General features: G+C 36.5%; 1 protein-coding gene across 1 annotated transcript in view; it reads right to left on the bottom strand.

The window, feature by feature from the left end:
* Nucleotides 1–27,252, bottom strand: part of LOC145768989 (integrin alpha-2-like) — a 91,368-nt gene that overhangs the window by 47,470 nt on the left and 16,646 nt on the right. Inside the window, exons 5-15 of the mRNA XM_082580589.1 lie at nt 24,090–24,193; nt 22,422–22,605; nt 19,438–19,625; nt 18,078–18,149; nt 14,345–14,515; nt 7,160–7,245; nt 3,908–4,159; nt 3,568–3,780; nt 2,957–3,251; nt 2,037–2,185; nt 501–721 (exon numbers count right to left, since the gene is read on the bottom strand). Of these exons, the coding sequence (XP_082436715.1) occupies nt 501–721; nt 2,037–2,185; nt 2,957–3,251; nt 3,568–3,780; nt 3,908–4,159; nt 7,160–7,245; nt 14,345–14,515; nt 18,078–18,149; nt 19,438–19,625; nt 22,422–22,605; nt 24,090–24,193 (1,935 nt within the window). The remainder of the gene's footprint in view (nt 1–500; nt 722–2,036; nt 2,186–2,956; nt 3,252–3,567; nt 3,781–3,907; nt 4,160–7,159; nt 7,246–14,344; nt 14,516–18,077; nt 18,150–19,437; nt 19,626–22,421; nt 22,606–24,089; nt 24,194–27,252) is intronic.

Raw genomic sequence — 27,252 nt, 5'->3', positions numbered from 1 at the left:
ATTCCAAAAATGTTTATTTCCAATTTTAGTGGGCCTCTACAATCCTAGTATGTCTATGCCAAGGAAAGGTTGTGTGTTATTTAATCACTCACGCCCCAGCGTCGGATTATTCCGTTCACATAGGCTAAGCATAAATAGGAGATAGCACTTCGTGGGATCTCTCAGTGCAGGCCTATTATGAAAAAATAAAGTGAAGGCCATTCTATCAACTGCCAAACCTATTGCAGCCTACCCAAAACATGCCTCTTTGTGTGAATTAGGTGATCAAGCAACAGGCATGTTGGGCATAGAGCCCTTCTTATCCATTACAATTATCAAGGAATTGCCTAAGGTTTTCCAAAGTTGAATAATTAGTGAATATTAATGAGTTGTTTCCGAGCATGAATTTTCGAGCTTGTACAGTCAGGCAAAGCCTTCCCATGCTTTAATTAAGCCCCATTACTGGAAATTTCCATATATCTGTTACAATGAATTTCTCTGAAAGCAGATATGCAACTTACGAGTAAGTGGCGATAGCGGTCAAGTCATGATTGCAGACATCGTTAGCTCCCATACAGCCTTTTTCAAAGGACCACTGGTAGGTCACCATGTTGTCCATCACTGGGTCAAGCACAGGGCTTAGTATCTTGTTTTTGTGGGTTTGAGTTAAGTCATAGCTGAACCTCACATATGGAGTAACTTCCAACGATCCTCCTAGACTCAACAAGCTCAAGGCCTCAGTCTGGTATGGAAAAAATATACTTCATATGAAAGAAATAGTTGGTGTTGTTCAAGATGGCAAGAAGGGTTTTTGATAGCTCAAAGCTGCAGTTCTTTTCTTCTGACTCTCTTCATTAAACTGTCGTCAAAAATAATAATAATAATAATGTCGTGATTTACTTACTGTCGTTCTACAACTGCTGAGGTATTTTAGCGACAGAGCTCCTTTTGAGCGTTTTGTATCAGATTTAAGATTCTACTTCTATCGAATAAAGTAACAGGATGAATCAAGCACAGAAACATTTGTTTATATGAAACAGTTTAGGAGCTCTTTCGCTAAAAGACCTTAGCAGTTGTAAAACGACAATAAATGATGATGCATGACATTCTTATTATTCTGACGATAAGCTCTTGGTGAGAGTAAGACGAAAAGAACTGCAGCGTCGAGCAACGAAAAACATTCTCCTCGCCATATTCAAGTAGGCTACAGTGGCGGCTCGTGGTATTTATAGCAGGGGGTGCTGCAACCGGAGGTAGCCTATACGTGAAAGAGCGAGCGCCAAAGGCGCGATGCCAAGGGGTCTAGGGACAAGACCCCCATAAAATTTGACCTTATTTTAATAGTACTTCATGAATTCTGAGGCTATTTTAGCACTCAATTTCCTGATGTTCAACACGTTTAAATAGGCTGTTTTAGCATGTGACCTTTGGCCTTAACTTATTGTCGTACCGGTAAGTTAACAATGAACCTAGGTAAAATTTAATTTAACAACAATAATGAAAACCTAGTCTAAGCTTTATCTTTTCGTGCAGAAAGTAAAGCACATTAGTCTAACCATAGATATCTTGGTCTAACCATGCAACAGCATCAGTCGCAGCCAACTAATATCGTGCTTGAAAACAACAGTATTTGCAACAGTAGCTGGGCTGACCACGTGACCAGCAACTGCAAAATTTGCAGTTCGAAATTGTGGGATTTGAAGCAACCTTAGCCAAAATATGACGTCACAATTTCTCTTTGTTCTTCTTTTATAAGATCGCAACTGCAGGGCTTGCAGTTCAGAGCTGCCAAATACAAAACTTAAAAAATCATAATATTTTTTAAAATCCAGAAATTATGAAACTTCTAGTCAGTAGGATCTATAGAGAAAATGAAAAAAAAACTTGAAATTAATAAAAAAAATAAAATTCTGAAATGTGCAGGGGGTGCTGCAGTTCTGCAGTTTCTATAGACGAGCCGCCACTGTTCAAGTATTAAAGCTATTGTTTCACTTTAAATATTTGAAATCCAATCACAAACAAAATGTCTTGAAAAAAAAAACAATGCAAAGTCTTACATTGATTTGTATGTCGTAATCGAAGCAAAATTGAGTGCTGGATATACTTTTAGTGAAAATAGCCGAATGAGAGGAAGTACCAAGAAAATTGAACCGCTTCAAAAGGGAGCTTTCCACCTCAGCATCCAGTAACAGTTTCAAATCCATTCCTATAACACAGATAAATAAACAATGTATTAATTTGTCTACGGAGCAAAGTAGAACATATTTAATTATTGACAAGCAAAGTACAACCTGCTGAAAATACAGAATAATTTCAGAGTTGATATACAAATCAAGCTAACCAAACGATTTTGCACTGAATTGACATCATCATGAAGCTAAACTTTGATCAAAAATTTAATCAACACTGCCGCTAATCAGTACATGTGCTAACCCTCCTGTACAACCCTCCCTAGCGATTGTCTTGCAACATTTTACAACATATACATAACCAAAAAACATCTTTTCAGCTTCATGTGCAGTTCATTCACACATAGCGTACCACTGTTGTTCTTCGGGAGATGCAGGTAGAAATAGTGTGAGAAATATCGATACAGACAATTAGACATGTAATGCATACCAACGCACTTTTTGTGCTCTTTTTTTTCATCATTTCTTATAAAATTCAATAAAACTATCATGGAAAAAAAACTAGTATATTAACTTTTTGTTCTTAAGTCAACGCCAGTCACGAAAAGCTATATCCTGTTTAAAAAAATACATAATTTCTTCAACAACGTGTTATTTTTTGCCTATATGAGAAAGATAAGCGACCAGTAAAAGCTCAATTGTAACCTACTGCAAATAAAAATATTCAGTCTTGTCTTAAAAAGTAAGTTTGCATTAGTTTACATTGTCTCATTTAAAACAATTATTAAAGTATACATCTTCCTTTAACGTTAGTAAACTGTTGGAAAAGTTAGAAATCTTTCTCTCACCATACACGGCACCCTGGGCACCTATGCGAGGCCTGGCCGATATGCAGGCGCGAATGGTAGAGCACGGCACGGTAGGGTTTGTTACGCAAGACACAATGTCAATCACATTGTTGATTAAAGTGATGCTGGGTTTCACAATTACAATAGGCCGGCTACGTAGCACCACCACGGCGTCATCTTGCGATGCTCCCACCACTATGTCAGTATATCCATTGTTATCTACATCAGCAGAAGAAATCGAGACACCGAAACTGTGTAGCGGAAAAGCGACGTTCAAGCTTCGAGCCAAAATTTTCTGGTAAAAATATGAAATGCGGCTTTCTGGTTAATACAGTAGGCTATTTTGTTTTAAGCATGAATAAAGTGAGTAAACCTCTGATGTAAATAAACAATGATAGTTACATTTTGTAGGTTGCATTACTTAATTTTGTTTTGCAAGTTTAACAATTGGCCAATTGGTAAAGCCAAAAATCCCCTCTCCATCTGGAAATTCAAGTTGGAATGCAATTTCCATGCACTTTATGGTCAGAATTTTCAGGCAAGGGAGTATTTTCGATTTGTGATAAACCCAGCTTTTCAATTTTAATTATGCTATGAAGTAATATAGTTACCTGCTTTCTAGTTTGTAGCAACCCTTGTGCTGAACCGTAGTAAATGTACACGGCACCACCGTTATCCGGTGCAAGTTCATCATAAGGGGCTCCGATTACGATGTCTTTATATCCGTTTCTGTCCATATCACCAGTAGCTGACAATGTCATTCCAAACCTTGCGCCGTTTGAATTAGTGCCCACAAGAACTTGAGGTGTGTAAGTAGGCAAAGTCTGAATAACCCGTTGAAGTAAATAAGCAAAAAAGTGGCAAAACAAATACACTTGAACAATGCAAATTGCATTTTAAGTAATGGCAAAGAACGTAAGTCCAAAGTTAAACAAGCGCAACACTACCAACCCATTTTGGTGGTCCAACATTGGTCGGATCGTTCACAAACACAAACACTCTTCCTTGGTCGTATCCGGCTGTATCGGAATACAGCGGCGCTGACACCACCAGGTCGTCAAAGTTGTCGTTGTTTAAGTCCAAGGTGATGATAGAGTGACCAAAATAAGCGCCAAGCTGCCACAATGAGCTTATCTGTGACGGATGAATTATGGCGTATTGTGATGTTGAAAAGTTGGAAGCGGAAGGGTTATAAATGAAGACCTAAAAACGTAAACTTAGTGGTTATCATAATAAATCATGACAGAACAATTACGTCTTGCAATGGTGTAGCAACTGAAAAACTGCCTGAAATTGTTGATTTTCAACTCTCAAAGTTTAAGAACTGATCTTACATTCCTTCCCACATAAAAGACATCACAGACTTTTTTTCGTATCTAAATCAAATCAATTGTATACCCACAGTATCATTGCTTGTCACACTTGATGTTGTAGCCTATCTATGTACACAAACATTCCACATGAAGGCGTTTTTTTAAACACATTAGATCACTTGTTTGTTGCACAGCGTAAATGTTGATAACGATTTCATTGCATTCTGAAAAATAATTACTTTACTTTCAATTCTAAAAATTACCTACAACTTTAAGGCACTGGCATTTAATAATATGCTAACATTTTCATGGCAAACTCTAGGCTAAATGTGCTTTAAATCTCTTTGAAATGGTTATTTTGAGAATTAAAATTGCCAAAGTGTGATCATTAAATCTCAAATCACTGTAGAACTCATAGTTTTATGTTAAATTAGGGGAAGAGTGTGAGTGGTGGGGTAACTTTGATTTCAACTTGAGCCCTGATTTTAGTATACAGCAAGACATTCTAAGACTTCCAGAAAAAAAAAATTCAGTCCAAACCTCTCTCCACCTTGAAAATTACTGTTTGGGTAAAATTGCCTTGCGTAATGCATTGAAGTCACTTTTTGTTTATGGCATTTAAAGCTTCAATACTATTTGCTACTGTTCTAGAACACGCTAATAATGTGACAAGACAGTCCAAACAGTTTTTTGGTCTTGGTTCATTGCAAAACACGAGGTGGTGATCATTTCGATTTGTGCGTATGACTATGCGCATGCTGCAAAAAGGTAACAATAATACAAATATTCTGTATTGAAGAAATAGTGAATAGGCCACCTCATTAAATTGATCCAAGAATCTTGTACAGCTTTTTCAGTTCAGTTTGTTTTTCTTCACAAGTATGCCTTCTTAAGTAACCTACACGTATTAATCTTACAAAAGTAGAACTTTAAACCTTCTTTGATATGATAGATATGTAGTCACTGACAAAGCCACACTTGTGTGGCGAAAGCTTCACAATACACTTAAATTATTCAATTTAATGGGGTAGCCTACTCTCTACTTCTTTGATTAGTATTGATCGCAGTGAGCATCCATTTAGATCATTGGCAAATTCAAAAGAAGATTAAAAGATTCATTCACAAAACTTTTTCGAGTTTTGCATTGAGCTGACCAAATTAACAAACAAAATAAATATAACCATATCCACTTAAAATCCATTTCGAAACTTTTCCAGGCTTTTTACTGTTTTGTATAGCGCATGAATATTTCTGTAGGGACATATCTATAGGCTATGTATATTTGTATTGGTTTTGGACAAAAATTTTAACTTTTTTGTCAGAGATCTTAGATTGTCCTGTTGTATTCTAAAACCATGATTAAAGTTCGATTTAAAAAACAAACAAAAACGATTTATAACCCCCCCCCCCCCCCTTTTAACAATGACAACATTTCTCTGCTATCATTGTTGCTGGATGCTTTTCAAATTTTCAAGCACAAGTACCAAAATCTAGTCCATTATTTGAACAGCAACAATAGCAAAAAAGTAGCTCAAAATGACGCAAAATATTCACCGTTACTATATTTATCAATTACTACTCAAACTCATTTATAGTCGGGACAAAGGAAATATTAGGTTGGACAAGTTTAGGAAATATGTGGAAATGTTGCCAAAGGCATAAGACTTTCGTTAAAGATGACGAAAATAGTCTGTCGGATTTGTGTGAGCCTTGCAATGTTGTATGACAGTGAGACATAGAGATTAAGAGAAGGTAAACCATTAATCCTGAGAAGAACGGAAAGAGCAATCATTCGTGAGAGCAATGTGTGAAGTAAAAACAAAGAAGGAAAAAAAAGATAGACTGAAAAGCTTATGGATATGCCAGAGAGATGAGGAAACCTAGACTAAGTTGCAAGAAAAAATGTACATGTTCAGTGGTATGTGCTGAGAAGGGAGTAAAGAAGTTTTCTCAGAAAGGCTTCGGGATTTGTAGATGGATTGGAAGAGGAAACATGGATATTCAAAGAGAACATGAAAAACAGGTGAAAGATGAGGCAGACAAGATTGGCTAAAGATAGAGGTCGGAGGATGCGATAAAAAACGGTAGAAAACGATTGTTGCAAGAAAAGAACCTGCACCAACAAGGAATGTAAACATATAGCAAAACAATAAAGACATATCAAAAAAATAACAATGCATAGATATAAAAAGAAGAAGTAAAATCATCACTGTTGTTTGTTACTGTTTTGAGTGAGGAATAAATTTGGCTATAAACTATGACTACCATCAAAATATACAGAAAAAACTTGAAGTTTACTCTTTGCTCAGTGAAAAGAAGCAAACGTAATTTAACATGCCCAAGTTTGAAAAAGACCACGTAAGTAGTTGGTGCAGTTTGTAATTACTGTCCTTCGTTATTTTGGCATAACAATGTTTCAATTTCGTTATGTTTTCCTGGTTTCTATGGCTTTTCTTACATCTTTAGTCTATGTCTATATAATATATAAAAAAAATTTAAAACATTATACTGGTGCATATTTGAACTAAATCCGGTAGTTATAATAAATTTAGTACCAAACACTAGATTATCTTGTTTAATTTTGAGTTATAGTGATTTTACTATATGAAAATAAAGGGGGTGAAGAGGCAGTGGTAGGGGGATTCTGGTGAACCACATATGTTTTTGGGTTGAACCTGACGTGGAATGGTCACCATTTCTAAATGGTACAAATTGAATTTCCAACATGAGGAGGTAATGATGCACCTTTGTACACAACTTTCAATAATTTTCAATTTGCGACTTCTATTTAGCCTATCATGATTGAACTGAAATTATATTTCGTCCAAGAGATACATTAAATCTATTTGAGATAAAATATAGCCTAGGCTAACGCATATTATCAACATACCGCTCCTTTAGATTGATACCGCGGAGAACCACTGGCCACATACACTGTTTGACCCCCGAAATAGTTGCCACTTGTCACGGAATAACCTGGCAGAAAGTAATTGGTCATGAAAACAAACATGCATTTAAAAAAGGAATTGAATTGGTTGATTGATCGAATCTTTATCCTCGGACTGAGAAAACTTGTTTGACAGTTTAACCATGGCAGTTTTGTTTACTTGTGGAGGCTTTGAACTACTGACGCAGGCCTTCTCACCGAGTTTGGCAGAGCGAAGTTTGCGATTGTTAAAGTGTTGTTGTCTGTGAATAATTCTATCCACCAGGTGCTGCTGAACGGAAAGTAGTCCTTGAAATGCGTTGCTCAAGCGCACACATTGAGAATCGAACCAGCGCTGCTTGATTTTGTAGTTTCTGCGTTCGTAAAGTCAGGCTTGTAATCAGCTAAGCTATCGGGGTGAACATATTGTTGTAAACCAGCTGGATTTGTTTGTTCACATCCTGGCTTTATGCTTACAAAACCGGGAATTTTTATTCAAGAAAACCAGGAAACCGGAAATTGAAAAACTACTAAACCTGGGCAATTCCAGAAACCGGGTTTCCGGTTCTCAAGCCTTACCTGTATCCATAGATGCACGTTCGACTTATTGTCTATATTATTGAGACTGCTATCATGATTGTGGCCTATTGATTTTGCGTGTTGTCAGGAGTGATTACTGTAAAATTTGCCTAATCAGTTTTGTAATAGAATAGGTGTGTTTCGTCCCTCTCCGCACAGTTGTTGATTTTTGGCAACTGCCTAGTCAAGAGAATGACCTCTTTGAAAGCGCAATTTTACGGTGACCTGATTCAAGACTCATAAAGAAGGACCAGATACCAAGATTCATCCAGTCGCCTCAAGCACAAACACAAATTTAGGAACACAATCTTGGCAAATGGGAAATTTTGTCCTAAATTTTTTTAAGTGAGAATTATTGTTTTATTTGCTACAATAAGTAAGTTATGTAGTTTCCGTTTGTAGCCTTTTTTTCTTCTTTACTTGTGAAAACAATATATCACTCATCGCCTACTTGCACTGAATATAATTCAACTGGAGTAGGTTAATAAGCCTTGTTAAATGGATATAACTTTAAGAATGCCATTCACCAAGCTCGTTTATTTAGCCAAATGAAAAAATCTTGATATAACAATATAGATAATGACTATAAAATTATATTTGAGGTAGTCTATCATTGCTGTAAAGAGTAAATTATATTTGAGGTAGTCTGTCAAAGCTGTACTAGTGTATATTGTTTTAATTTACCATATTTCTTTGAAACTAATTAATTAAACTACCATTCAACGTTTTATAGGCAGAGAAAACTTTTTCTCGAACCGTAGAAAATTTCATTATCAGATCACCGCTTCAATGCGTGATGGAAATCTACAGATAAATCTGCATAAAGCATTGCAGAGTGCAAAAAACAGTGTTGCAGAACGCGTTTTCGAATATTAAATTTTCATCAGTGCAACTACGTTTATGAACGCAATAACAATGGTTAAATTTAAACTCAATACAATACATTACAAACATTATAAGGACATATTCTCAGTGTTCAATTGAATATTAATAAATCCAGAGACATCAGAAAATCACTTCCCGCATGCAATTCCAGACCGACATTACTCGCTTAAGGTTTTTTTTGTTAAAACAAACTTAATGTTCAAAGCAAAAAAGCCATCACAATGAACATCTACCGAAGTATACTAATTTACAGTACTTAGATAAGCACTGAAAATTAATAGACGGCACTGTTATTAATATCAATTCAATATGATTTCAGTGATTATAATACAATGTAATACAGTATAGCGTATCCAATTAATTAGCGACGACCTTTTAAAGTACACGTTAATTCGAACAGAAATAAGAATTTATCAAAAGTCTCAGTCATTTTAGAAAGATTTCACCACCGGTTACAGGACCATCTTTGCTTGTTTCCTTGACAGAGTCAACTCTGATTGATCATATACGCCTTGGAGAGTAGCTAGTTGAGAAAAATTCAGATAATATGAAACCAAGGAACTTTCAGAAATAATTAATTAAACTACCATTCAACGTTTTATAGGCAGAGAAAACGGTTTCTCTGCCTATATAACGTTGAATGGTAGTTTAATTAATTATTTCTGAAAGTTCCTTGGTTTCATATTATCTGAATTCTTTGAAACTGTCCAACAATATGAAACTTGATAACGTTCCACGAAGTTTCATGGTTGTCTAACTCCTTCACATGAGACTTGCTTGCAGGAGCAAAACTTATCTTATTAAATACGCTCCTCTCTTCCCATGAACATGTGTGAAAGATTTATTTTGTGTAGTGTACTATATTTTCAACCCTATTTTCAATGCGTGCGTATACGCCTGCTCCTGCATAATGTCTTATCAGTACCTCGAAGCTTAGGTGGAGACGTATTGTTTAAATGCATACCCAATGGTAATGCAAATGCTAAGACGCCACGCAACGGTAATTACGCGGCACTGTGCACGGCACTCTGCGCGTTTCTACCTTTTTCTCGACCTTTGCTATGTTGACGTGTATTGTTTTTGATATGATGGTCAGAAATAAAAAACAACTGAACTGAACATGCTGTTGGGTGACGCAAGGACTGCTGTATTAGCAGTTACTGATTTTTTTGATTTATTCGAGACTAACACAACACTAACAATGTAATAGACAGTTTCGCTTTTAGCAGCATGAGCGTCTTTTATTTCACAGGCATAGCCGTACGAGCCAGGGGGAAGGAGGGTAGCTGCCCCCCTGTTGTTTCAAAACATCGCGAATTCGGGCCAAATCTTGCAATTATTAGGGCAAAAATTGCTATATGAAAAGCTACAAAATTGCATGAATAAAGAAAAACTATAAATTAATATCTTTTACCTATCAAACTAAGTACAACCTCTTATTTGCACAAGAATGTGCCGCAAAATTTTCATTTGGCACACCCGTATTGATGTATTGTATTGCATGGTGATCAAACTGTAGTACGAAATGCATTTAACTAACTGCATCATGCCAATTTGGGCAGCCACCAAAATATGTCTCTAATACTTTTGTGGAACTGCCCAAATCAAAACGCAAAATTTGCTATATAGCTAATTTTATTAATTTTCACAAATGCATCGTGTTGATTTGGGCAGCTGAAAACATGAAATTATCTGATGAAACTGATTAGTCTGTTTATGCAACTGCCCAAATTAGCGGGAGGCAGTTTCCCCAAAATGAACAAATTCATTAATTTATCCCATTTACATAACTGTATCGTTTAGATTTGGGCAACAAAAAATATGAAATTATCTGATCATAGTCTATTTATAAAACTGCCCAAATTGGCATGATGCAGTTGCCTCGGCATCAAAATTTACAAAGTCTTTAATTTTTTTCATTATATCCATGAATGCATCATCTTGATTTGGGCAACTACAAAATATGAATTTATATAAATCTGGTGAATACATTTATAAAACAATTCGGGTGGAGAGGTTCAGAGATGTACGTATACGCCGCAAATTCTACGCCGCATACTAGCGGCGGAGACTTTTTGTTTACGCTAACGCTTGCGGCCACATTTTTTTGGATGGTTTGCGCTTGAGGCTACGCCGTAAAGTTTTCGCGTTTTTTTAGCGCATAGCGTCAACGCATACTTTTTAATGTATTTTTTTCGCTACAACACGCCAATACCTTCCAGCGCTGCAGTTAAAAGAATGTTTTCAATGAGCAAAGACATATTGGAACCAAAACACAGCAAAATGTCAGATGAACACTTTCAGATGCTTGTGTTTTTTCGTGGAAATTCAAAATAAAACTTGTTTGTTTTGAGTGGTTTATACCGTGGGAATGTTTGGCACCTAGCAAACAAAATTAGTTTACGCTATTGTATGCGCTGACGCCGCCAACTTTTTTTACAAGTTTCGTTGACGTATACAGCGTATCATTTTTTGAACGTTTGCGTTTACGCTGACGGCGTCAATACTTTTTGTATGCGCGTACATCACTGGAGAGGTTACAGCACTTTTTCAACCATAAACGGACATAGCTGTAAGCAACACCACAACATTTAACAAAAAAATGTTATACCTGTTAAATGTAATGTTAATGTTGTGGTGTTGCTTAGCTTTGTTTGGTTACTTTTATAAAACTAATCAAATTAAAATGATGCAGTTGCGCTCCAAAATAAAAAATAAATATTTAGTTTGTTTATGCAACTGTGTCATGTTAATTTCACCAACATTTAAAATGCTACTGCTGAAATATGTAATCTCAAATCAATCATAATATATTCATTTATTTCAAAGCTTTCCAAACTCAAAACCTGCCATGCAAGCTGGCAAAATATTTGCTTTGCAAGATCTTGTGTGAAACATGGCATCTCCACTTTTTTCATTAATATATTGACTTCTGTTCTGTGGAGACAGATCCAGTTGTTTGCATTAACTTGACCTTTTTTTTCTGGTTGCAAAAAAATGTTGGCAAGCTGCATGCGTATCTTCAAAGATGAATTCAGTTGTTCTATCTTGATTAGTTTGGTAAGAAATTCTAGCTAGCTGGTGATCTTGTTATGTTAGTTTTTCACTGTTATCATGCACCGCATAAATTATATTTGGGCAATTTCTATAAAAGCGTGTAGATTTTGGCAAATTACGTTCTGCCCTCCCAAAATGGTTTGGTCTCGTACGGCTATGTTCACAGGTGTAGGTACAAACAACCTGTTTTTTGTCTAATGCCGCGGATTCGCTGTGTGGTAGTAGTGGTTTGTCTTTAGCTTTTGGAACACAGTTTTCTAGTCATGTGCAATATTTAATTTTGGTTATTATTTTTGTTTGATAAATCATCATTTTTGTCGCTTTTGTGTTAATTTTCATGTTATAGGCTATTTCTTTCCAATACTGTTTACTTTTTCTCTTATTGTTTGAAGAGGTTCTCTTGATTCAGTCATCAAAACAGTATCGTCTGCATATCGCAGGTTGGATACTGTCATTTCTTCTATGTTGATACTTCCATCCCGCCAACCCGTCAGAAGAGTATTTCGGTCTACAAGGTGAAAAGATGTGTTTCTCGGCAGTCAAGTGTAGCATGAATTCAGCGATAGATATGTGTTTTGCCCAGCCTCATGGGCCAAACACGTGTCTATCGTTGAATTCATGCTACACTCGACTGCCGAGAAACGCATGCTTTTTGAAAAAGTCTTGATGGCTAGAAAGTGTGGAGGCTACACGAGTATGGTTAGCTAAACACAATGCTCGCTGTTCTGTAGTGAGTAATCAGGTAGTAGGCTACTGACGCCAGAAAGATCGCTCCTTGTCAACAAAGGTGAAAAGACATAGAGATAGCATACATACCTGACGAACTCCACGTTATAGCCTATCAATTGCACCAGATAAACTACCTTTCATCTGAATATATGTTTTTTTACGTCCAGGCAACATACTGTGGATTAGCTATTACTCATTAGTTGCAAATTTTTCCATAGTTCCAATCCCCCTTGGCGTCTTATCAAAATAGATTCACCTAGGCGTTTGTTCAAATTGTGAGAAATTTTTTTCTTTCGGTTGTTTCAGAAACCACACGGGAAGAGTTCGACTTATCTTCACGATGTTGACAGAAGTTGAAAGAGTTCAAAACGATCGCACTATCACTGGTCTGCCAAACAGTTCTAACAATCTCTTCGCATTAACTTCCAATATGATCCTAACTGGTTGCGTTGCTGAGGATGCTATTCTAGAATCTAGAGGCTATATAATGATATAAAACAATTTAGAAACGAAATTCATTTTTTATCTCTTTCACTGTGTTACAACATCTTTTTTAATTTTATTTTTTTATAGCAATTCCTTCAATTTTCGGCAAAATCCTCTATCAGGCAATAGTGGAGGAAATGCCTATTGCTGTCAGAAGGTCATTTTTGCAGGTAGCCTACACATCTTTACCAGATCTGATCAGATCTGTACCCGATTCAGTAAAGATAACAGATAAAATGATTGTGTGGGATTGGTAGCAACAATTAATTTGAATATGAGAAGAAAAAAAGAATATGCGAAATATTGACCACAACAAAAAAAACTTTCAACTTTAATCTCAAAAACAAACCCTCAATTTAAAAAAATAGAATTGTATAAAACAAGCTTAAAAATAAGCAACCCGCAAATATGAAACAAAATTAGTTAGCATAAAAAAACAAGCACAAATTTACAACAAAACTGAAAGGTGAGCAACAGCATTTTGTAAGGGATGGGATTTCGAGACCAACTTAAAGTTCCGGGATTGGAATTTTCCCAAGATTTTTACTCTACAGGAAGTAACCTACAATTTCGGGTTTTCTTGGATAAGGAAAATTGCAAACAGTACTCCTGCGTATCAATCCCATATGTATTTATCTATTACAATGCTGCCGCCATAACAGAAGCGTATCAAGAGTGTTTTCACTAAGGCGATTTAATAGCCTTAGTAAATATAATTTTATTGTCTTCTGATTTTATCGCCCTTTTTGCTAATTACCATTAAAAATAACCAAGAGCTAAGACAGCGCATCCTACTGGCTTTATACAAATTTACACACTTTACACATGTTGCGATTACTTAAAAACGGTTTTAGGTAATTGACACAACACAATAGGCGTGTAATGCTGTTGTACTGTAATTTGTCATACAACAGTACCGTGCGATAATATCCAAATTTCATTGCATAGGCGCTTGTAAATACATTCTGGAAAATTCTGGGATTTCGATCAAATTAATCCCGAAATCGGGATTAAAAAATCAAGATTAGCCTATAATTCCGGTTTCGGGATCGGAATTTTCTGGGATCCTATCCCTACTTCACACCTGTTATTCATGGTGCAGTTTCATTCTCTTTTGTATGTGCGCTCATCTAGTCTTTTATTCTATTAATCGAGTAAATTATTGAGCACGTGGTCGTTTTAGTGTACATAAATTTTAAGTTTCAGATCAACTGCTTAGTGGACGTCTTCAGAAAACCAAGGGGGTGGCGTTGTCAAAACAGAATGCAATGTATTAGCCATTAGCATAGAAAATGTGTTAATCCTCGCTGAAATGGCCATTTTGATGGAGTAGTCTCTTGATTGAAGTGGTCGCCAACAAGGTTTCCACTGTAGGCCTATGTCTCTTAAAGATATCTGTCAAGACTCCCATACCTAAATACGATTCTTCGATCTCTGCCAGATTTTTGGGGTTGACCAGAGTCCGCAGTTCATTGGCAGATAGAAAGTGAGAAGCAGTGGAGCGAAATGTGCTGGCGGAGGCGCTATATTCCACCACAGTTCCTGTTCTGTCATACGCGCCAACAGCGCCTACGTACAAGTTTCCTGTTACCTAATAAAACCGAAGGAAAGTGATTGGCACCGAGCAGTAGGATGAATTAAGTAGTTTAATGAGGAAAACAGCACTTTTATAAACACGAGATCACAAACTTCGTTCTCATGTGGGGGACTTATCCTTTGGTCGCACATCAATGTATGACAACCTTTGAAGTTGCAATGCTATCTCTTCCTGCAAGTCATCGAAGTAAAACATATTGTGTTATGTTTTAAGGCTTTTGGAATTGTGTTTTACAGAGCTAAACGACATGTTTTCTTTCCTTGTTTAGGTGTAGCGCCTGAGAGTTTTTTCTCTGACGTCACGTTTTGGCTCTAGACCAGTGGTTCCCAACCGGGGAGGAATTCTTTCCCAAGAAAGAATTTCATGGTTTTAGGGGGGACATTTTCACTTTGTACTTTATAGATAAGCTATTCGTAATGACTAAGTAGGGTAAGTATATAGGCTATTGTATTTAAGTAGCTCTTTTAGCTCACAATGACTCTTTCAATTTATTATGTCACTTTGTCTTTGTAAGTAGTGGTCTATCACGTCTACCACCTTGATTATGTGAATGAAAGTTACGAGATTATTTGAGAAGTCTTTAATTTTTTATCATATCTAGGTGCTTGCGTAATGGTCAAATAGTTAGGTCACCAATTTGGGAAAGCAATTTCCTACCCAACTTTAGGTGTTACGGCACAATCACGAGTTTTATGTTTATGCCAAACCGCGTTTTCGAATTTTGAACTGACGTTGTTGCTGCTTAGCAGTAGGTGACCTGAAAGTGACAATCAACGGTGACATTTTTCCGTCTTGCCAAAGCCTACATACCTTTGGGTAACACTCGATAAGTCACTCACATACCACCACCATCTACAGTCACTCCGGAAAAAAATGACACCGCGAGTTGCTTTGCAGAGACGTTTGGCAGGCACAACTTACGGTGCAGGTGCTGACACCTTGCGCTTGCGCAAGCTTCGCCGAAAAGGAGCTATAATGCACTGCCTTGCAGAACATAAAATCCTAATCACTTGTTGTATGCAAAACTCAACGTTCCACTTCAGGAATCTTTACGGCGATTAAAGTCAAAACACCCTTTTGTACCAGCTGTCCTTGAATTATTATAATCATTCAGTGATCGTACCACTAGTGTAGCACATTACATGGAATAAACTGGAACACAGCATGGTGTGTGCCACCGATACCAAACTCTATGGCTCTATACCAATATACACAAGTGGAGTTTGGCTTCTCCACCGGCCTGCAGATGCGGCGTAGATAAACAAACGGCTGACCAAGTCATTCTTGAATGTTCCATATACAAGGCGCCAAATGGAATGAATGTTATAGCAAAAGTGGACGAAGCTACACGCTCCTTGCTTTCCATCACCTGACATGAAATCTAAACAATCGTGTCTCACACGAAAGAAGTAGTGCAGCATTACAAGCTATCGACTAAGAAAAGCAATCAGTTTGCATCAATTGCCCCATATTTTGCACAAACAACATCAAATATTTCCATAAGCTTTTTTCAAACTATGCGAGTTTCTAACCATTTCAATGAGCAAAGACACATACAGTAATCTGGAACCCTTGTAAGACATCAGTGGTTTATCTCAAGAAGAAACAATGCATTTACGGGAGCATTGGGATGGTAGTTCAAAATTCAATAGTAATCTGAGCCATTTTAAAATACAAAGCTTCATTATTTTAGAAATTCTGTCAACTTCAGGCTGTGGGGAGGAATAAAAAGTGCCATAATCAACAAAGGGATATATGCACCGAAAGAGGTTGGGCCAGGGATATCTAGAGAAGGGGATGTGGAGGCTCGCAGCGATTGCCTTATTCTCATGACACTACCAGGGCGGTAGTTTGCAGTGCTTTAACATGTGGTTCTTTTTAAAATCGTAGAAAGTTTTGTAGTGCAGCTGGTACAATGAGCTACAGAAGACAGTTAGCAATTGTTACATAGAGCATACTTAAAGAATACTTGTTTACAAAGACAGTTGAAAAGTTACCAGTAAGCTGTTTTTTTTAACAAAGCCTTTGCAGGAGGCTAGATGTAAAGCAAGTATATATGCAGTTGAATTAACAAGCAACCATGAGCATGCTGTGAACATCCAAGCCTGGTGCTAATAGCGCAATGCAAGTTATCATAACAAGATTTATTAAACTACAGTACTATCGGTGCCAATTGTCATTTTACGATAAACACAGATTATTTTGCGATAAACAAAAGCCCTTCTATTGTCAGACGTCATAAAACCTTCGTATCCCCTTTTTTAGGTATCCCTGGGTTGGGCACCCATCCTTTCCAAATCCAGCAATGTAGGAGAAGGGAAGGTAATTTGCTACACTTTTGCCTGTTAACTAAAAGTTACGTGACACAAACTATTGATTTTAAGCTGAAATGAAAGTCTGATCCCTTACACACTTTTTAAAAAACATTTCACTTTTCTATTTTTGTTACTTTTTTTTAATTGAAATTTTAAAAATGTCACTCAAATGTATCAATTTACCTTTCGTGGAAGGTAAATTGATACACCCGGAAGGTAATTTGATACAGTAAAACTAACACATAAATCCCCTTTGACAGCAAAGCAATAAATGGAAATTTAATATGTGGTTGGCGTGCTTGGGTGCAAGAATGACTGTTGAGACCTATGTGTGTGGCAAGGCTTCTGCTGCAGGATGGACATGGGCAGGTGATTGGCTGGAGTTCTTATTCAAGGGGGGTGATTTGCGCTGTTCTTATTTTTTTTACAGCAGATAGCGTGTAGGCCTACGAAAGCCTATATAATAGTTGTTTCCCAAAGTAGCAGGTCTAGTTAAAGAAGAACAACTTATTTAAATCAACTAGATCAATGACAACATTTATTACAGTCAAAAAAAGAATTTGATATACCTACTGTATCAGTTTACTTTCTCCACATGTATCAATTTACCTTTTTCAAAAAAAGTAAAAAAATTCTGATTTTTGTATGCTTGAATGCACATTGTAGAAAAAACGTGACATGCCCTTGAAGCCTTATCAATGAACTGTCAAATGAGTTTGGTTTCATCTTTCAGGAACTTTTCTTTAATTTTCCAGACGGAAATAATCATGAGTTAAAAAATTTACGAAAATACTCAAAAAACACACTTTTACAATTTTATGCCACAAAAGTACGAGTTAGCTGCATGATGCAATTTTTGTAGGCATTATTTTCACAGATCTTCCACCTAATGACAATATTTTTGACTAATATTTTTTGTATTACCTTCCGTATCAATTACCTTCCCTTCCCCTAATATTTTTTTTTTTATTACAGCTACGTTTTGACCTTCACGACACATCCCTGCGCAAGAATATTTTTGTAGCAACTGGGTTTGTTATGATGATAGCCCTTCATCATTTGTACAGTATAGCTAAAAACGACAGATAAACTATAACTTCTACAGATTTTCTCCAGTAAATCTTATGTATAAATTAATAACACACAGTTGGTGGATAGACTGCAACAAAATTAACCGTATAAACAAAACGGTTTCAACGTTTGTCGCTATTTTTTCTGCTTTCAGAAAGATTACTCACTTGGGATATATGCGTTGACAAACCCATCTGAAGCTGAGTTAGTTCCGATGTGGCATTGGAATTGGATCCTGAATACAAAAATACATTTAAATACAGTAGTATAGCTACTCATTCAATGGTGTGAACTTATCCAAGGGCGGCAGAATCTTGGGGGCTTCTAATATGGCTAATCGCTGTTTTTGTAAACATTCATATAATCCAAGAAGAGCCGGAATGCAAAGTGATATATCCCAAACATTGTTTCAAGTCATGCTGCTCTTGGCCGCTCGGATTGATTTCGGTTTGCTTTTAAGACATCGATAAACACGTACCCCTGATCAACTTGATGCAACCTCCAAAGTTTCATCCCACTACTTTTTTTCCTGGCAACGTAGCCTTGTCATGTCTCTGCTTCGATCGCTAGTCCCTCTGACCGAGCTGAGAAAATCTGCCTCAACGTCTGGCCACTGAACATTCGTGCTTGTCACGGGCCGACCTTTTTGTGTTGCGGAAAGCTAAGCCTCTCCTGGCCGCTCTGCCATTCTAAATTTTGCGGACGGGTCGCATAAAAGTTTTCAATCCACACTCTTCTTCCATGGGTACCTAGACTCCCTAGCCTGCCCACGCAAACTAAGCTGGTGAACCTCCTTCCCGGGTGCAGCGCCACCCCAAAATCACGCTGCTTCTGGCCGCAGGGTGTGGAAGGCGGTTCTTTACAGCCTCTGACCTGGCTATGTTTATTGTGATCTTCTTGCCGTGTCAATTATTTTGTACTCGTGCGTTGTTGATCCAAATAGAACAGTTCATCACTGTATTTACAGTGACGTCATAGTTGTATTTTTTTATCAATTGTTCTTCAATCATTTTATCTCACTCCTACTGCTCAGTGCTCATCATCAAACTTAATTAATTTACTGATATGCAAAGCTTAATTCAATTTATTTTTATTGCTGGCGCTAAAATGAAATCAACGATAAAGTAAACGCATTTAGTACGGTAACGTTGTGTCTTTGCAAAAAAAAAAAAAAATATATATATATATATATATAAGTTATCAAATCTTAACTATTAACGCTCGATCCCCCTGTAATCTGCCAGTAGCTTAGCTTTTTTGTAACCCGTTGCTTTCAATATACAAACTTTGAATTGCCGCTGAAACTTCTAAAACTTTTTCAACGTAACCAGTTTTTTTATATATATGTTTATACTTTCACAATTCTACTGAATTTGCTTTATGTATGTCCGCTGTACTGTATGTTTAAAACATGTATTGATACTATTTCCAGAAAATAAAATCATCGTTTGTGAGCATCGATTGTGATTGTTGTGTCTAAAAGTAATAAGTTGCATCTTTTAAGTTATGCATCCCAAGATCACCTTCTAAGACGGTCTGTCCCGTTTCTGTGATCACATTCCTCAGATTATCTAAGATAGAATCAAGGTTTCCGAAGTCACTGGCGCGGAATACATTGAGTGAGTTGTCATTTGCGATGATTCTTAATTCGTTAACGTCAATACTTCCATCACTTCCGATCCCAACAGCCACCATGATGATGCCATTGTTTCTGACAAGTAGTAGACAGCTGCTTAATAAATCATAAATAAATGCTCACTGCACAAATCATCGTATATTAAATTTTGGAACTGAGTTTGTATTCACAATTCGATTTACACCCATTTTTGCAGTTCTTTTCATTCAAGTTCAGTTAAGTTTTCATCACTTTCTCTGAAACATAATCGTGGGGGCAATTAATAACAAACATATTTTTACTCGGCTGGAGTTGAAACAGAACGGACCGTTTTATGTACTTGTCAAAATCAGAGTACTTTACGTTTTGCAAGCTGCTTGTCTGTTTCAAGTGTATAAACAAAAAAGACTGTATTTAACTAAAAACATTCTTATAATGTAGATATTAACGACCTGTTTTGGCCTGATACTGCGAGTTCGCTGTGGTATAGTAGCGGTTTGCACTAGCTTTCGGAACACAGTTCCCTAGTCACGAGGCCACGACAAATGGTGTTAAAGTCAGTGTGTCTGATTATTAAGTTGAGAAGCTGTATTGTCAGTTTATACCAAAATAATTCAAAATATTGGCTATACTGACAGACTTATTCAATGAAGTCAACACCAAACGAGGAGCAGGCCTACGATGAGCACTTTATCCACTTCTTTTTGATTTATATACAGAAATGATTTTCAGACACTTTGAGAATGCAAAAGGAGTAGAGGAAGACAAAAAATTCAATATTAAGATCAATGCTGAAAGGCTAATTCAACTCATCGTCAAGTTCCTTCCTCTCGGTGAAGGTTGGAGGCAATGAAGCGCCAAGTTTCTGCTTTGAGATTTTTCTTCAGCAGTTTTGTAATCAAGTCCTGACCACTGACCAGTCTTTAATATCGTTAGTCCAAATAATTGTTGGTCAGCCCCTATGTTGTTTTCCTTTCATTTTAATTTCTGTTAGCTGCTTTGGAATAGAATTATTGCACATCATACGGCCAAAATATTTCAAATTTCTTGTTTTAATTGTTTGTAGAATTTCCCTGTTGGTTTATATTTTAAATAGTGGGCCTACATCTTCGTTTGTGATTTTATCTTTTCATAAAATTTTAAGCACTTTTCTACAAGTCCACATTTCCAATGTGTCAAGTCGTTTTACCATTTGTGATGACAATGTCCATGTTTTTGACGTGTAAAGTAACGTAGTCCAAATATAGTATTTCATAATTCGTTTTCAAGTGTTGGTGTTAATTTTGCGTGTTGTTAATGTCTTTTTTATTTTGACGAAGTTGTTTCTTAACATTTCTATTCGTCTTAATATTTCGTATCGCATCTGCTATTTTCAGTTATTGTGTGTCAACTATTACCTCAACATTATCAGATAACACAAGTTCCAGGATGACAAATTGTAAGTGATAACGTAAATATACTAGTACAAAACGCTTTCTGGTCTTGGAAATCTAATAACCAATGGCGGTGGGATGGCGCAGCGGGTAAGTCGCTCGCTTTCCAATCATGCAATCCTGGTTCGACTCCCCGCTTATGCTGGTTGTTCACGAACACCGCTCACCTCTACCCAGGGTGTAATAAACTGGGTGGGCGTAGTTGCTACAGTAAAGGCGGCCAAGAAAAAAGAACTGGCCACCCTACTCTCGTTAGTGCCAAAGGCTTAGTATTATGAGAACCTTATCTTCTCATCCCCCTATGCTTGAATCAAGCTTGGGACTCACCTTTACTTTTATACTGAAAACAATGCACGACTGTTAGGCTATGTTTGACCAACAATATTCTATGATGCTGAAACTTGGGCAATATCACAATCTGTGGATAAACGGATTGATGCCTTCAAGCCAGAGATTCATAGTTTAGGGATGACCAACTCGGCTGGATATCTGACGAGCGGAGTGTAAACATGTTGCCAAATATTTTTTAAATTATTAGAAAAGCTAATTTTTAAAGAGTAGTGGTCTCCAAAGCTTGTCCGTTTAAAACTAACTTGAAGTTTAAAGTTGCACTCTTGTGTTAAAGTTAAAGAAGTTTTCTTCATTTAAAGAAGTTTGTAGTTGTGTTACTTTGCAACAAGAATGTGCTGAATTTATGTACAAAACTTAAATAAAACTTGCAGGTTTAAAAATATATATTACTAACCATTTAAGAACAAAAACAAATTTGAGAAAATTAAAATACTCCTCAGGGATAAAAAGCTTCATGTTTTAAGTGTTAAAGCCGAAAATTATTTTTAAGTAATATGTTTTATGCACAAGAGAGGTTAAATTTGCAAACAATATGATAGTTTGATCAGTGAACAATAAAATTGTTTTAGATTAGTCATGGCTACCTAGAGATACGGCCTGATTTGTCACATTTTGCAGAAATTTCTATATTTTGCCAACTTTGGGCGAATTTTTAAATGAATTTTTCTAAGAATTATATTTTTACGCTTTGTTTACTGTTTTCCCCAGATGACACAATAGATTTTAACATCCTCAGATGTTGAAAAACAATGACATAGTATGGCAAAGATTCTTACAAGAACCATTACGCCTAATAGAAGAGAAGATAAATGAAAAAAGGAGTACATGAAGACCAAAAACGATTTGGACACCGGTTATGCCTGCTACAAAAGAAAATTATAAAAATGCCGTGAAAACTGATTATAAACATAAACAATTTAATTTATTGCATTTACAGTGAACAGTTCACCCAAACTCTTATTAACCAAACAGAAGGCTCGAAGTTTTTGGTACGTTCCGAAAGCTAAACTTTATTCCACACTTACGAACGAAATGTAGGCCTACAGCATATTGATGAACAATGCGAATTGCATGAAAATGAACAAGTGCTATTTTTGCAATGATTTACCCCGCTTCTGTAGCTCTTTGTTGCAGAGCGCGCACACGGGAGGATGACGTCTTTCCATCAGTCATAACGACCATCAACTTTGGAACATTAGGACGTCCTCTATCTTCGAATTCGTTCATACCACGAAGAATCCCCAGATCTGTATATGTGCCGCCACCTTGTGGCATCACCCCGGCGACACTCACTGAGAAGAATGACACATTTATATTCAATTTTCGATGTGTATTATTGATGTACTATCATTGAGTATTATCGATGTTGAAAACTACTGCATGTGGTATTGCAATTTGGGCAAAATGATAAGTTTCGATTCAACACTTGCAAAAATTAAATATAAAAGCGCACAATTGGCGAGCAGAAGTAAGCTTATTCACTAGATAGGCTACATTTTTTCACGGGTAGGATTCAAAACCCTGCTCTATATCCTACTAATGCAATTATTAATAAAATTATTTGGCCAAAAATGTCAAGTTATTTGGACAAATCAATTTTTACAATGAGTTTTTAAGATTTTACCAGTTTAGGAATTTTGTAGCTTATAGTGTTGTATTTTGAAGTACATCAACGTTTTCCTTAGAATGTAAAATGTAGCATCATCAGTTATGGAAGCTTTGGTATTTGATATTGCAATTTGAGCTGAACGTTAAGCTTCAATTCAATATCTCGTACACTGCCAAGTTGATTACTGTGGAGTTATTAGACCAGAGGTCGGGAACCCATGGCTCGCGAGCCATATACTGTATTGCTCTTCGTGACGGCATCTGGCTCACAAAAAGTTATATTTAACTTTTCATTACAACTTAAACCTGACAATATGCTCAGAATGCACCAAATTAAATGCAATTTTTCAAAATTTTCATTGGTAGGTCTCCCAGACCTCCCCTATTTTCTCATCTTCAGCAAACACATAACTCCACTTTTACAACTCATCACTTGCCACTATATGTTGGTAGTATTAAGTGTTAAAGCAGTATATGGCTCTCACAAAATACATTGACAAAAATAAAGCCTCCTCTTTCTCTAATCTAAAAAGGTTCCCGACTCCGGTATTACACTATACACCACCGCAAAGGTGAGTGATGTTACGTTTTTGAAAGTATATTTGCAAAAGCAAAATTGGGTAATTTTTTTGCCCCACCATAATGTTTTATTCTCCCAAGGCTATGATGCTACAAGACGTTGAATATATTAACGGAGCAAAGATTGGAGGACAAAATATAACAAACTTGAGATACGCAGGTGACACATACACACTACACAGTCCTAATATCAGAGTCTGAAAACGATCTACGTGACTTGCTAAATTCAGTTGCCAATATAGTAAAACAGTGGTTTTAGACTTGAATTCAACTAAAACAGAGTGCATAATTTTGGTCAAAAAGAAAACATTATCCAAAAAAGCAACTTTGCACTCAACGGTGTCGCTAGTAAAACAAGCTAACAAATTTCAATATCTTGGACACACTACAACAATTGACGCAAAGAGCAAAACGAAGAATTAAAAATATATTCGCTATAGCAAAGGACAGTTTCAACAATATCAGCCCAGTTTTCAAAAAAAACGAAACATGATAAGGAAAACCAAAATTAATGTCGTAAAATCATAGTTAGAATCAAGTCTAGCCTGTGGATGCGAATGCTGGACAAAAAATGTAGCAGAAAACTCACCCGAAAGTATAAAATATTCCCGACTTCCGAGTGGTATGTTTAATGATGTGGTGGTACTGAAGGTGACTAATCCGACCCAAACATGACCGGAATCAATATTTTGTCTGCAAACACACATACGGCTTAGTGGAATCACTTAATACCATAAATTTGTAATATTGTTATCATTTTTGTCATTCCACTTTAACAGCCTTGACAAAAGACGGGCAACAACGTTAAAAACGGTTCGTGTATTAGTAGTTTTATCAACAGAAATATAAAAGAAAGAATATAACACGCATCAACTGAACCACGAAAAGTCAAACATTTGTATGGAATAAATCGAGTTTCGCTTTTAGCAGCATGATCGTTGCTTACTTCACAATGTAGATAGGCGTACTAACGACCTGTTTTAGCCCGATCTTACAAATTTGCTGTGGTAATAGCGGTTTGAACGAGCTTTCTGAACACAGTTCCTTATAGTCATGTGTTATAACGAATCGTGACTACAGGGCACATAACTGTATTCCGAGATCTAGTGCAAACCGCCATTACCACAGTGAACTCGTAGGATCAGGCTAAAAGAGGTCGTTAGTATATACATTTATATAGAAGGAGCTATAGCCTATCTAATTATATTTAAAGCACGTGAAAACCATACTCTGTGATGTGATATCGTCATTGACTTGAATGTTGTGCTTATGTTACTCTACTAAACCAGTGGTTCTCAATTCAACGTGTTTCAGAACAGGCGCTAAATTCTAAACTGAAACTTTGCGAAGGAGAGCAACAAAGAAAGCAATTTAGTGTGAAACTTGACTTTGACTTTTAAAAAGTTTCCCAAAACGAGGGGTAACATTGAAGGGTGCAGTAGGGATACTCAAAAGCTGCTCAAAATTTTGTTTGTCAATCGGTTGTGATATTTGGATTAATTCCAATCATTTTGCAAAAAAAAGTGCTTCACACATGTAAGTTATGTTGAACAGAGGCATTTTTCAATGCAATGATTGACTCGACTCCAAAATTGAAGTGATTGATCACATTGTGTCAGCTTCAGCTGAAAATTATCGAGGAGCGGTGACTGCGTTTATTGCCATACATGTTGCAAATATTATTATCAGGGGCAGGAAAGAATTGGTACTGTTAATGCGACTTTCAGATTCATCAATCATATCACTAATAAGTCTACTGTACTTTCGAATGATCCGTTTACCTGGTTTAACCAACGAACAGAAATGGGCATACACAAGACTCCATAGTCAGCATCAATATCTGCCAGAAATTGCTTAAACTTGCGATGATCAAGTGCATTTGCACGAATTTACTTTAGTGTTGATGTTACGATTTGACCTCTTCATTAACCTTGTGACTTCAGTGAAAAAAAGAACGATATTTTTTTGGTGTAACATGCCGTGGTGCCACATCACAGGGGTAAAATTATCCTCTCCACCACATCTGTGAAAGAGTCCATCAAGACGTCCGTGGAAATTTATTTGTTTGATGTTCTTGGATAAGCTTCTGACAATCAACATTTTCGAATATTTGTTAAATTTTATTGTTAAATTTTTTTCTTGTTTTTGGAAATAGGTTTGTTCTCATTTAGGAACATTGGGAAGTCGAGGTCTGAGAGTTTTTTTTTCTGCATTATGGGCTGTGATGTATAAAAGAGTAATCAGAGTCACTGGGGTTTATTGTGTTACCACGCCCTTTATAGATTTAAGATCTTATATCTTATTACTAGGGCAACCAAAAGTCAATAAAGTCAAAATTTTTCTGCATTGTCCAAAGTTTTTAAAACGTTTATAAACTAAATTGCAGGCTGATACGAAGAGAGGTTTCAAAGTTATTAAGTAAAAAAGTCAAATTTCATGGTTAGGTCAAAATTTTCTTTTAACGTAGTTTTTCTTCTCTCTATTGATATTTTATTAAAGCTACACAGATACTGATTGTTTGTTACAATTTCTGTTGCTATTCTGATGTAATATGAAAGTGCTATGAACGTGAGTGCCAACTACCCTGCTGTTAATGAGTTGGTTGCCAGGATAAAAGCAGTGACCATTAAAAAAAGGTCAAAAAGAGCCAGGTTTACTTCCATTGGCCAATCTCCACAGCCAGTTGTAACTAGATGGGGCACTTGGTTGAAAGCTGCTTTCTATTATTCAAGAAGTCTACCAGAAGTAAGATATATTGTAGAAGGCTTCCATGATGGTGGTGTCTTGCTGCGGTGTGCTTAAGATGCTGTAAAAGCTCCCAATTTAGCTGCTCACCTTGTAGAAATAGAGGAGCAGTACAATGCACTGTTTGATATAATTCAGAAGATGGAAGATAGCCGTTACACCATTCAAGAAGATTACCAGAAAATGACGTCCCTTTTCAAGCAAGAATCTTCAGGAATGAGGTAAAGTACGTTGTGAAAATGAGACGAGATGATATTTCACCACATTCATATAGCCTGCTGAGGACCCCCAAGCAACTTCTGTATCAGTAGAGAGAAGCTTTTCCACTTTAAGAAAAATTTTGGTGAGAGACAGAAACTTCAAAGGCGATAATGTGAAACATTACTTGATGAAGTATAATACTGCAGAACCCTCTCAGTAATTTCGAGATATTTAAAGAAACTCCATATTTAACTTTTGCAGTTTTTCGAGTGACTTCATTACCTGTTCATTAGCTGTGGTTTCGTTGAGTCTTCCACATTTTTCTTTTATTTCAGTAGAAAAAGAAGATATCCCTACCTAACGGTTTGATTTCTAATATGCTTTGTATTTTGCATTTGGGTTGCAAACGCAGAAAGTTATTGGTCAAAATTATGCCAAAAGTTGTAAATTATAAAGTCAAAATTTCAAGTTTTTGGGTCAAAAAATTGGTTGCCCTACTTATTACATAACAAACTTGCAACAAATCAAATACATTCTATTTGGCCCATATCAAAGTGGTTTATTCTAAAGTTTGGTTGCAATGTTTGTACGACATCTTTTCTGAATGGCAAGTGGTTTATATTTTCGACAATCTTTTGGGCGAGCTCTAAGAAAAATCGGAGAAAAGAAGCCTCCATCACTTTTGATTTGGTAGTCGCGGTCGGTAGTCACTTAGAAATCGATCAAGGAGAACGACTCCTCTCATGAATTTATTGTAATTTTCCATCATCCTAGGTTTTGTCTTCAGGTATGGTTTAACAATTTTC

Source organism: Aplidium turbinatum, chromosome 4, assembly GCF_918807975.1.
Source record: "Aplidium turbinatum chromosome 4, kaAplTurb1.1, whole genome shotgun sequence".
NCBI classification, from domain to species: domain Eukaryota; kingdom Metazoa; phylum Chordata; class Ascidiacea; order Aplousobranchia; family Polyclinidae; genus Aplidium; species Aplidium turbinatum.
The sequence above is the reverse complement of the archived record's forward strand: the minus strand, read 5'-3'. Positions and strand labels throughout refer to the sequence as shown.